The sequence below is a fragment of the Arachis hypogaea genome, chromosome 20, assembly GCF_003086295.3.
Source record: "Arachis hypogaea cultivar Tifrunner chromosome 20, arahy.Tifrunner.gnm2.J5K5, whole genome shotgun sequence".
In the NCBI taxonomy this organism is placed as follows: Eukaryota; Viridiplantae; Streptophyta; class Magnoliopsida; order Fabales; family Fabaceae; genus Arachis; species Arachis hypogaea.
The window spans coordinates 17,566,520-17,579,460 of record NC_092055.1 but is presented as its reverse complement, the minus strand read 5'-3'; the positions used below and the strand labels follow the sequence as shown (position 1 = coordinate 17,579,460).

Sequence of the window (12,941 nt, the reverse complement as noted above, 5' to 3'; positions counted from 1 at the left end):
TTAGTTGTTAATTACATTTGCTTTGTTAAAATAAGTTTTTTGAGTAATTAATCTTTTCGAGAAGGGAAGTTTTGTAAGTGAATAAACTTTTAAACTTTGAAAACCCTTTTCATATATTTGCATAAAAGTTCAAACTCCAAAGTAGAAGTTTAAAGAACCTAACTATATAAAAAGTGATCGATGAACAACTATTTCTACAGCTAAATTCCAATGAAGTCTCAAAACGGATTTTTTTTTTTTTAAATTTGAAACACAAACTTTGTGAAATTAACACTGAAGCTTTTGAAAAAAAAAATAGGAAAAACACAAAAAAAATCTGCATTAATAACAAAACATAAAGAAGAAATGTGTTATTATGCAAAAGAAGAGAAAAAAATTAAAAAGAAAAAAGAAAACGTAATAGCAACATAAGGGTGGAAGAAGAATGCAAGAGATAAAAGAAAACTGATTTTTCGGTATATCCTAACTTTTAGATTCTTTTGGGCACATAGTTAGGAACATTATTAAACAATGATTTATTCAACTAACACTACTAATAACAATTATGTCTTGTACTTTGTTATATCCTTGTATTACTTTTATTTTCCTTCAATTGTAATAAGAAAATGTTAGTCGTTACTCCGTGACTAACAATAAGTACAAGAAAAAATGAAAAATGAATGACCTTAGTGCTACTCGTAATATCTTCTACACAAGGTATACTTCATGTACTAAATTTCTTATTTTGTTCACTAAATATATTCAATTTTATCACTGGAATTATACATTGAATTTCAGTTAGGTCCCTAGCTAGGACCCCGGATGTTGCAAGTAACTAACATTACAAGGGGGTACCAAAAAAATATCATGGAAAAAAAAAAGAATAAATCTAGGCACAAGGGTGGTAATAGCTGTGTACAAGGCAGTTATGGTAGTTGTGAGTTGTGACCCCTAACTAAACATAGGAACACTGTAGTTAGACACATCATATCCCATAGACTGGTAATACTCTTTTTCTGAATCGGCCATCCGAATCTGAAACATTTGCCACTCCTTTTGACACCTATCCCTCACCTGGCACCAAAAAATTTGGAAACAAATATATATCAAAGTCATAAGCCATATATGGTCATGGAAGAAGCAAGCAATCAACAAGGATATACACGCCTTGTTTGGGTGAATTTCTAAAAAAAATCTTTTTCGAGTTATCTTTTTTTAAAAGATCTTAAAAAAAAAAATTAAAATAATTTTATGTTTGAATATCTCATGCAAAAAAATATTTTTATCTATAATCTATCAATTATATTTGGATATAACAATACAAAAATACTTTTTTGTTTATTTATTATGTGAAAATATTTTTTTTACGAAGAAAAGATTTTTAAAAAAATATGTAAATTGTAACCTTTTAAAAAAGATATTTTTTATTTTTATTTTTCTAGTATTTTTACTTTTACTACTAGAAATTTACCAAATACACTAAAAAATAAAAAAATCTTTTTTTTATCAACTTAACGGCGTCCAAACAAGCACATAATGTGTTGTGCATCTTATTTTTCTTCTGAGAGGAAACAAAATTTCATTTTACATAAAAAATAAAATACTAATTAGAAAATTTTATTTCAAACCTTCATTGTACACATTGTACGCTTAGGTCATTGGCTCCCTATACTTTCTCTTTATGAAACTAGAAGACTAGAAGAGTAGCTTGTCAAGAAAATCTATTTTCAAAAAATAAGGGTGCATTTGACTTGGGTGTTCATTTTCTATTTTTATTTTCAATAGTCGCTGCTTTCAATATTTTGTGGGGAAAAAAAAAACCAAAAGGTAAAAACGGAACACAGAAGTTTATTGTTGTTTCTTTTTTCTTCACAAAATCCAAAAACAGAAGATACTGAAAATGAAAATAGAAAATGAAAACATAAACCAAACGCACCCTAAATTCTTTTTAAAACTTGAAGCAAATGCACAAAACTTAAATAATAATAAAAACCAATTAATATGAAACATGTGCCACATACCCCCTGCCATGGCGCTTTCCCAGGTTCTTTTTCACCCTACCAAGATTGAGAAAATCCATGAGTGTTTCGCTGCTAGAGTCATTATGAGTAAAAAATTAGAAAGTAAATCATGGCAAATGAACTACCTGATTCCCTAGCGAGGGAACACCTTGGTGAACAATCCACTGAGCATCGACAACTCCAATCTTCTCATGCGCAGGCTGAATAAAAAGAATGAGACAATAAATCAAATCATCATAGTATGTCGCGGTTGCATTTTTTTCTCCCATTTTTACCCTGGAGCTCTTCCAAGGCAATGTCATAAAACTAAAGAGCCAAAGAAATCAAAGTTTGAGAAATTGCAAAGATGGACTCACCTCAACACATTTTCTAAGAGCAAAGTCAAGCCCCCACCCATGGACCAAGTCATTCTGCGACGCAACGAGTGGTACAATTGCAATGTTTATTAAGTGCTAAGAGAAACATTAAACCAATTAGTTAATGGACATGGTATGAAACAAATAGGATTAACCATTCAACCTGAATCATATGCCACACACAGCGCCATGCATCTCGCGAGAACACCGGAGCCATAATCTCAACAAACCTGTATTCATATGAAATTAGATACAGCTAGATCACCGATTTAATATAACAATCAGCAATTACTTACGCCGCACAAGGTGGCAGATGAGGGTCAGAACACCATCCTTCTTTCTCCTGGGTTACTCTGATAAAAATCCAAGGAAATAAACAAATAAAAGAATTAAGATGCATGTTTTCAAAGAGTGGTGCATTGCATCACATATAACTTGTGAAATACTTCGACATTCTTACTTGTGAACTTCTTGTCTAACTCTTCTTTTCGTCATCTGCCATGTCAGACCTTTATTAGGTTCCAAACCAGGCTGTGAAATCTCTAACCCATGCTTCTTCACCAGTCTTAAGTACCTGCAATTGAAAATGAGAGAGGCGTATTAAATTTCAAGAAAACAAAGCTAGCAACTCTAAAAATAAATTACAAAAAAAAATCCTATCTATGACGGGTACTTACTCCTCTGCGTTGAAGTGTTCAAGCCCAAGGTCCTCGTCCCATATAAATATATAGTCATATGGGGCTACAATATCAGGATGCAAAAATCGCTTGGAATACCACCTAGGAGAGGAGAAACTCAAATGGTTGAATATGATAACAAAAAACGAGAATATGGAATAATAAACAATATTAATTCAGAAGTCGCAATGAATATTGAAATTCCAAACCCGAAGGTATGTAAAGGAACCAGCTTCTTACCATTTGGTCTGTTTGCGAGCACTCACATGAATAGCACGCTTTGACCATTCAAACTCGTCCCATTCAGTTGTCCGGCCATCATAATGAAATAGAAGGATGGTGAAGTTCCCTGAAAACTGTTTTAGGGTTCATGCAAACACGTTAGCTAAAGAAACTAAGACAAACATATGAAACCAAATAGAAGGAGACCACAAGATACCTTCTTCACAGCTGCGTCAATATTCCTTTTCTGCCCAGCACCTACGGTGAAGGTTACAAGGTACTTTGGTTTGAATGTTATATCCTGCAAATGTCAACTTAATTAAATACCATGTCCAGTTGATATTTCTCTGTCACTATTCTTCCCAAAATCAACTTTTTGCACACAGCAAGTTTCTTCAGTATAAGTAGTAGAACGATCAGACTTAATTAATTTTAGTAACTATAGTATAACACTTTATAGGGCATTTATGCATGTAACTTATTCATTTCCATGCATATGAAATGTTTAAAGATTATGCGCTAAGCGCATTAACTATTAGTAGTATACATACCTCACTAGGCTTGCCCCATAGTCTACGCAAATAATAGTCTGATTCTGCTTCAACAATGGCAGGAGGTAATCTTTCTGCACCTCTTGGATTTGATGGAACCCAAATCTACAGTGAAACAAGAAGATGATGAGCGCATGACCGATCAACATGCAGACTCTAAGAAGCCATTTCCCCAATATGACACTAAACAAAATCATTTTTGAAAGCCTTATACCAATAGTGCATCAAATGAAATAGGATGCGCAAATTGCCTATGGTGAGATAGAATGATTAACTATATCTGTTCCCTGTAAAACCAGCAACTAAAAATGTCTATAATATTTAATAAGGATGGCAATGCATAAAATATACCTTGGCTTCATGTTTAAGTTGCTTCAGTGGTGAGGTACTTTTAGTATTGTTATTATTCTTCATTAAAGACCAGCGATTGGTATATTTGCCTTCAAGGTAAGCGAGATCAATGGACGGAAGCAAGCCAGATGGGAGATTCAACTGCAAATCATTGAGCAATGTGAGCACTCCATTAAGTTCAATAAAATAAAAACCATTGCCGGAAAGTTTCCCCAGCAAAGGCTGCACCATACTCAGTCTGTACCTTTGTTAATGACAAGGTCGGAAATGATACTCCTATAAAAAAGCCGAAAACTAAACCGATAAAAGTTGTCACAACAAGCCTCATAATTTCACTTGGTTTTCTACAAGCAAAACTGCAGCCAATGAAATGGAAACATCACTTGAAGGTGTTACTGGAATTGGGCTGGAATATACTAAAATTTCACCTAGAAAACAGAATAACAAAATCATATCCAAATCCAATTATCATACCTGCCGCACCTTCGAGCAACAGACCCCATTTATATCAACACTTATCAAACTGTATGCTTATAAAACTATATGCAGGAACTATTCCTCACCAACTAGCAATTGGCACAATCATCCGTGTACAGATGCTTATTTACAGAACAGAATACAAACCCTCCTGAAGGCACAAAGAATAAATAATGCAGGCATTAATAAACGTAACCAGATAATTATTCGAATTTCAAATGAATAAAAGGAATAACTATTTCAGAAGAGAAAATGGTTAAATATTGCTCGGAACACATAATTCCCAAATATCATCTCGAACCCCCCAACATACTAGCAAGATTCACAAGTCATATTAGTTTGTTTACTTCTATTTATGAAGCTGTTCCACAACCAAAACGACATAGCAACATTCAGAATGTAAGTTTAGTTTTCCATCACACCAAATGAAAATTACAAAAGGCAGTAGTAAAAGAAGTAGAGAACCAAATTTAGCATGCAGCAACTGCTGATGTGCAACGAAATAAATGAACCAAAAGCATGAAATTCATTCAATAACCCCAACTTAGTAGCTCCACAACTACAAAACCATGTGGTAGACTTTGATAGTTCTTACCTAATACAGAACTACCACATAAAAATATTCAAATAAGAAAAAAAAAATTCAATTTTGCAAGCTAAATAATTCATCATTCCTTAAATTGATTAAATACTTACCAAGTTAATCTAAAACACACAATTCTCCATCATACAACATATTTTCTGCATTAACCATTAATCCCTCTAGATTAACTTCAATCTTACTAACCTAAAGAGATTGGCTACAACTTAATAGATGTTGCAGCAACTTTTTAACCATAAACTTGAAGCTCTCCGTTAATGTTACCCCCTTTAAATTATTTCAAAACTAGAAAAATGGGAACAAAAATAAATGAGTTACAATCGAATTCTCCTGTTCCCATTTTAGGCTTCTCCATTCCGAAGCAGCAAAAACAACACAAAACCAAAAACTATATTAATTGAAAATAAAAATAAATAAAAAAACAACCTACCTTACCAGGAATACCAAAGCAACACGAAGATCTGGCAAAAAATAACTGGGAGATTTTTTTCTTTTTTCTTTTTTTTGTGAAGAAGCACAACACAACCGAGTTGAAGAAGAAGAAGAAGAAGAAGGAGAGGAATTTGACGAGAAAAAGAGGAAAATGAAAAGACCAATGGGATCTTCCCCTTGAGGCTTGGGTTTTTGGCACAAACCAGAGAGTCCTTCTCCTTCCTTCCTAATTCAGAGGTTTAAGTTCTTAATTTTAAAACGCTCCCTTTTTTTTTGTTTTTTTTTTCAATTCTGCTACTGTTTCATTTCAAAATAAAAATAAATGAAAAGTCGGCCACTGTATTTTCAGGTTTTGAATTTAAATAAAAATTTAATTTTTATATAATGAATGTATCTGTAACAATTTTTAGCGAGTCATTTATATTAAAAATGCTAAGTGTATATAAAAATTTTGCTATTAAATTATATTTATTAACTAAATACCACAATTTTAGGAAGTGTTAAGTTGTTTTTCTTTTCTTTTTTCACTATCATTACAGGGTGGTGTTTTGGTTAATTTTCTGTTTAGGAAGCGATTAAGCCATTAAGGTAGGATAAATTTAGGTGACTATTCAACTAATTCAACTAATTATATGTAATTTAGAGTTTTGTATTGGGAGAGAGTAATTTCGATTTCATGTATTCCATCACTGTTTCTTAAAACTAATTTTGATAAGTTGAAAGTTGGACGCCAACAATCGTATATGAAATTCCTTAGGTAATAATGTAGTAACGGTTTTTAAGTAATAATTACTATTATTTTTTTTTCATACATACATCCTGTAGAATTCGAATTCCAATACTTATTTAATTAGATGGGTAAGTTGACCACTCAACTAATTTAAATGAATTAATAATTACTATTACTATTTACTAGATTGCATATATAGCTTACAAATGGTATTAAAGCATTAATTTCAACATTTCCTATAATGCCAATCTTCCTTTTCCTTACCAACATTCCCTGGTGTTAGACAAAAAAAAACCCTATTATTATTATTATTATTATTATTATTATTATTATTATTATTATAAAATAGTTTTGTACTAAAAAATTTATATAAAAAATTAATTGTGTATTGTTATATTAATAAAAATAATTAATTTTAAAATTTATTATTTAAAAAATAATTTAGATTCATAAACTTAATTAAATAATTGTATAAAATTCTTTAAACAATTAATATATCAAAATTAAACATAAATTTTTGCAATATTTTTTATTTTATAGAGAAAAAATGATTATTGTGGCCACGTTAACATGCAAGATGGTTACTAGTGATTGACATTCTACCTGCAAATTATATAATTTCATAAAATAATGAAAGAATGGTTAGAGATTTTTTTTTTTTTTCAATTTTGGTTGTTAGAGGAATATTTTGTATTTAAGATTTGTTATTTTTAGTTTATAAAACATTTTTTTTATGATGATATAAAATGTTTGACAATCACAATAGGTTAAAACTAAGAAATTTTATCATCTTTTGTAGAATATAAAATTTTTTACTTCTTATCATTTAACAATTATTTATTTATCTTTCTTATTATACATATTTTAACTATTTTTTTATAATAGTATATATAAAAATTATACCCAAAGTAAATTTTATTAGGTAAAGACTAATATATAATTGACTTCATATAAAATTGACAATTAAAACTTATTAGATAATAATTAATTTATATAAAAAATTGTATAAAAAATTTTATATTTTATTTATTATTATTTTTTATGCCATGTCACTTTTATAAGTATTACTAAACAGGTTTAGATTATTTAAACCGATCGAATCACTAATTTTAATAAAGACTACACAGGTCAAACCAAATTTTACTGGGTTTGATGTTTAAACGGTTTGAAGGAGATTCGTCTCAACCAAATGATTGAGTGACCGAATTTTTAGTTAAACCAAATTTGACAATTATGTTTATAAGTATTTTTTATTTTATTTTATTTTATTTTGTCATATATCTAATAAATTTAAACATTAGATTTTATGTACTTTTCATTAATTCATATGAAAATAATTGTATATGAATTTTTATATTTTATTTATTATTATTTGTTATGGCATGTCGCTTTCGCAAGTATTATTTACGTTAAAGGAGTTACACTAACTCGGTTGCAATTTCAAATTTGAATAAGATATATTTTTGGACTTTTCATTCAATTTACAAGTTTTTAACCAAAAAAAAAAATATATTGAATTTTATCCATATCCAAAATGTCATCCATTTTGAAAGCGAGAGAATTCAATCTAATTGACCAATTCATTCAAATTTGGACATAGCAATATAGCATTATAGCATATTCATTCCATTCTGTGTGCTTAGACGAGTTTACAGTTCATTAAATTACAAGTTTCTTAGATGATTAATCCATTCTTTTTCTATTGTGTAGTTGAAAGAGAAGGCCCACAAACAAAGGATTTAAAGCCATCGAACCAACGCAAACGACACATATGAGATATGACCATGTACAAATACATAATGAAATAGGACCATTCTTATTAATTATTTTATTTTATTTTATTTATATATTTATTGTCAACAGGACCATCCTATACTTATACATTACAGTTTAACTACCAACATAATTTATTATTTTTAACTAATATTTTTAATCATCAATTTAATTTATTTTATTTAATAATTTAATAATATGTTTTTATTATATATTTTTAAATATTCATAATTAAATATTAATAAAAAATAATAAATTATACTAATCTTCTAATAACATTTTTTTTCTTTTCATATATATAAGAATAAAAATTATAGACGCAATTGACGGGGTAAACTTTGAGCAGTTCTCTGTTCTATTTAAACGATATGATTTTTTGCATTTATAAGTGTTTTTTATTTTATTTTATTTCATCATGTACCTAATAAATTTAAACATTAAATTTTATGTACTTTTTATTAATTATGTTTCCTTATTTTCTCTGTTATGTTAACATATATACCTTTTATATATTAGTAAATAGAATAAAAGATGATTCAATAACAAATAATTGATGATTGATAAAATAATTGATAATCTTTTTCATATTAAAAAATCGTATTCTTTAATCAGATGTTCTTATTTTTAAAATTAAAGTAAGACAAAGTTAGAATAAAAAATTGATGAGAAATATTTGTGTCAAATAACAATAGAATGAAATTATAAAGGCACCTAAATGAAAGTTGGGTTGGAAAAAACTGCCATTGATACTATCATACACACCCACAAGCCAGAGGGCCACCGATAACCTTTACAATTTGAGAAAGTATAGGAAATCATATGGTGGGCAAAATTAACAAAAACCATTTGAGAATGCCTTTACCATAAATACACAAAATTAATAAATTAACAACTATTCAAACCATCAACTCCAACTCAGAATTCCATCAGCAAAATTAACTCCGACAAATTCACTCGGCAAAAAATTAACAACAATCATTCAAATCAACCATCAAGCATTATTTTAGAAAATCAGCAACAACATAAATTGAAGCAGCAGTGTTTACCGGCGACGAGAGAGGGGGACCTCGAAGACAGAGGCTGGACGGCGACTAGCTTGACGACGATGGAAACTGGCTTGACCGGTTCGAAGAGGAAGGGAAGTGACAATCGGCGTTTGTGTTCTACGCCGTCGTTTCGGAGAGAGAGAGGGGTGGGTATTTCTGGGTAGGTTATTTCGATTGATCCTGTGTAAGCGTGTGAGCGAACAAATATTCAGAGTTACATAATTATGTCTCACGTTCAAATAATACAAAGACTCCATGGCCCAATGGATAAGGCGCTGGTCTACGGAACCAGAGATTCTGGGTTCGATCCCCAGTGGAGTCGTCTTTAGGATTTTTTATTAGTTTATAGGCTGATTTTTTTTTCATTCGAATTTGTTTTTTAAGGTTTAATTTAGTTTTAAAATCATTTTTTTTTACTTAAATTTTAAAATTTTGTATCAAATTACTCCTAATAAAAAATTATAAAATTAAAAAAAAATACCAACAAAAAAGAGAGAAGCACGAGGAAGACGAAGGTGATGACGACGCCAGCAAGGGAGATGTCGCGTGATACTGTCGCCATTTCTGCTCCTATGCCAGCATGTCCATGACCAAGCGTAGTGGAGATAGCGTTGAGACAAGCAGATCAGACGGCGGAGTCAGAATCGCGTAGGTGGCTCCTCCAGTTTGTTGTTTCCCAGCTAGCTTTGCTACGCTGTTCCTCGCTCGCTCGCCGCTGTTCCACGCTACTCACCACTCATCGCTCGCATCATCATTACTTTGCAGTTTCTTCTTTCTGCTTGTGCTTCTTTAGTATAGATCTGCTTCTACTCGTTTTACTTCTACTTTATTTCACTTTTAAATTAGGATTCCAATTCTATTTATTTTTTTAATTTTGTTGATTCTTTGGTACTCATTTTTGCTTCTATTTCTTGTTTATTACATTTTTTTGTTGCCTTGTTGATGTGTCTTGTTGCTGCTGTTAGTATTTCTTGTTTGTTCCTTCTGCTTCTGTTTTAAAACTTTCATTGTTGTTGTTGATATTGTGAAAATCCTTGTCACTGATGATGCTTTATTTTTTTTAATGATAATTTTATTTAAATTTATTTTAGTATCTGTAGAAGCAAAAACATAAATTTTGGATGAAGAAAAAGAAAAAGAATAAGAGAAACTGAATATTTTAGTGAATAAGGTTGTTGGACAAGAGTTGTTAGAGAATGTTATTTTGGTCCGACGATTTTAAAATCAAGTTGAATCTTAGGGACGAATTTGAATGCAAAAAATGGTTAGGGGCGAATAAAATTTTGGCTTAAATCTTAGGGATCAAAATCGTATTTAACCTATATATATATATATATATGAGCAAATTCTTTTTTTCTAGAACAATCTTAATAAGTTGTCTTTGCTTTGAAGTCTATGTTATCCTTTTGAATTCGGTACCAATGGGTATCATCCCCATCTCCCCCCCTCCCACCCCCCAAAAATAAAGTTCTCTTTTAGACCTTTCAACCAATCGATATGACCTCGGAGAATAGCTTTTGCTAAAACTCTAGTAGTTTCTTGAAACTCGCTTCGAATATGAAACTTTGGGTATTTAAAGATGTTTTTGTTATTCCCAATAATAGAGTTCGGTAACAAATTACTTCTTCTAAGGCATATCCCACTCGTTCAGCTCAAAACAATCCAATTAACTCGTTGGGTGAAAACAAATTAGACATTCCATTTTCTTAAACCAATACTTTTGATTTTATTTAACATACGATAATCTCAATATGTCTATTATGTATATCCACTCATTGGGATCCACAAACCCTTTGGATTTCATTAACCAAAGAAATTCGACTTTAGACAATAGGTAGCTCAGTACAAATAAAGAATCCCCAAGGAATACCGAGAATATTGGTTATATGTTCGTTCCAAGCGTCAACTCTCTTCCCTAGATTAATCGATATTGAATCAATCAAACAAACTTCTAATATCTATTCCACTTTTGGAAGACCTTGGGTTATATCACCTAATCTCGATTTTTTATATATAAATGTTACTAATATATCTCATTCCTTCAAAAAATATTTCTCCAAAATATCCATGAATTATTGCTCTTGGAATCGCCAAATAGGTATTAGCAATGTTATTAACAATTAAAACTTGTCCATATATAAAATACCAAAAAAACAAAAAAAAACTTTTCCATATATATATATATAAAAGTCAGTACTAAGAGTTAACCAAGACTTTGGTGCTTAATTTTTTAAAATTATATTTACAGTCCAACAAACCACACAACAGTATATGCATATAGTAAATACCTCCTCCAAGACAAATCAAACACAAGAAAGGAGAAAATCAATCACAATATTGTAAATACCACAAGATTTTATGGCCATGCTACTAATGATTACTACAACTTGGAACATATGATAAAAAAGTTGGTTAGAGAAAGACGATTAGATAGATATCTTACTAAGAACTCAGACAACACTTACAAAAGAAAAAGAGAAGAGCCTGACAGGAAAAAGAGGGAGTGAGCTCCAAGGACACCTGAAAGGCACATCTATATCATAGATGGAGGATTCGCAAGAGGAGAAATCACTAAATCCTCCCGAAAAAGACACTTGAAGAAAGTCTACTAGGTCGGTGACACAGAAGAAGCACCCGAGTTGCACACCATCAATATCACAAAAGAAGATGGCAAAGGCATCGTCCCTGGTCATGATGATCCAGTAGCAATAACCATAATTATCTCCAATGCCAAACTACACAGAACGTTGGTTGGCCAAGGAAACTCCGCGAACATCCTTTTTAAGTCAACCTTCGATAACCTCGGTCTGGAAGAAAATGATCTAAAAGCATATCCGGGAGCTCTCTTTGGACTAGGCGATCTTTCTATCCGTCCTGTAGGGTTTATTACACTCTATACAACCTTTGGCAAAAATCCCAAGACCAGAACGATGAGCATGTATTACATTGAAGTAGATGTCGCGTTAGCTTACATTGCTTTGATAGGTCGGACAACCCTGAACCGACTTACTGTGGTGTTATCCATTCTCCACCTATGCATGAAAGTTTTCCCTCATGAAGGAATAACCATTATAAAGGGAGATCAAGAGCTTAGGCTAATAAAGCAGTGCCCTCTGCATTAGTTCGAGAAGTTGAAGCCAGTGAAAAGCCTGTTTACTTCACTAGCAAAGTGCTATAAGGAGCCGAGCTCAAAGACTAGAAGATTGAAAACATGGCATATGCCTTAGTAGTTGCCTCTTGAAGACTGCGACCCTACTTTCAAGCCCCACCATCAAAGTTCGCACTAACCAACCCATGAAGCATATCCTACAGAAGACGGACATTATAGGACAAATGCTACAGTGGGCTGTAGAGTTGTCCGAGTTCGACTTGAAGTATGAACCTCAGACAGCCATAAAGTCATAGTAGTTGGCTGACTTTTTAGTGGAATATGATGGGGGAACTCGGTTAGAGCTCTCTCTAAAATTTAATTTCCCTACTTCCAATAACCAAGTTGAATACGAAGTCGCATTGGCTGGTCTCCGAATGGCTGACGAGGTTGACGCATTGAAGGTAATCATATTCAGTGATTCTCAAGTAATCACCTCCTAGGTAAATGGTGATTACCAAGTTAAAAATCTCAACATGAAGAGATACATAGAAAAAACCTTAGCTCAGCTAGTCAAGTTTCAAGAAGCAGAGGTTAGGCATATAACCCGAGAATAGAACGGCTGAGTTGACATCCT

The 12,941-nt window shown here is 31.6% G+C and overlaps 1 protein-coding gene and 1 non-coding gene across 4 annotated transcripts; one reads left to right on the top strand and one right to left on the bottom strand.

Moving 5' to 3' along the window:
* Nucleotides 1-685: 685 nt before the first annotated feature.
* On the bottom strand, nt 686-9,447 carry LOC112784086 (uncharacterized). Of its 3 annotated transcripts, none has more exons than XM_025827201.3 (15): nt 9,217-9,447; nt 4,632-4,785; nt 4,402-4,513; nt 4,158-4,298; nt 3,807-3,911; nt 3,473-3,556; nt 3,274-3,389; nt 3,034-3,135; nt 2,817-2,930; nt 2,653-2,709; nt 2,520-2,586; nt 2,357-2,410; nt 2,126-2,200; nt 2,001-2,036; nt 686-1,053 (listed from the first exon to the last, which is right to left on the bottom strand). In XM_025827201.3, exons 2-15 carry the CDS (start codon nt 4,658-4,660, stop codon nt 931-933), a joined length of 1,215 nt encoding a protein of 404 aa, XP_025682986.1. In that variant the 5' UTR covers nt 4,661-4,785; nt 9,217-9,447; the 3' UTR covers nt 686-930. The 3 variants fall into 3 exon arrangements, with proteins under 3 accessions (XP_025682986.1, XP_025682984.1, XP_025682985.1); XM_025827199.3 differs by lacking the exon at nt 9,217-9,447 and adding an exon at nt 5,666-6,014; XM_025827200.3 differs by lacking the exon at nt 9,217-9,447 and adding an exon at nt 5,671-6,003.
* Nucleotides 9,448-9,465: 18 nt separating this feature from the next.
* Nucleotides 9,466-9,538, top strand: TRNAR-ACG (transfer RNA arginine (anticodon ACG)). Its single transcript has one exon. It is a non-coding gene; the product is annotated as a tRNA-Arg (tRNA).
* The last annotated feature ends 3,403 nt before the right edge of the window (nt 9,539-12,941 follow it).

Excerpts from the sequence above, each read along its gene's own strand:
- LOC112784086 (XM_025827201.3), bottom strand. The coding sequence starts at position 4,660 with ATGGGGTCTGTTGCTCGAAGGTGCGGCAG. Across the intron at positions 4,299-4,401 it reads CGACCTTGTCATTAACAAAG|TTGAATCTCCCATCTGGCTT; the intron begins GTACAGACTGAG and ends AATGATTTGCAG. Across the intron at positions 1,054-2,000 it reads GGAAAGCGCCATGGCAGGGG|GTGAGGGATAGGTGTCAAAA; the intron begins GTATGTGGCACA and ends TTTTGGTGCCAG.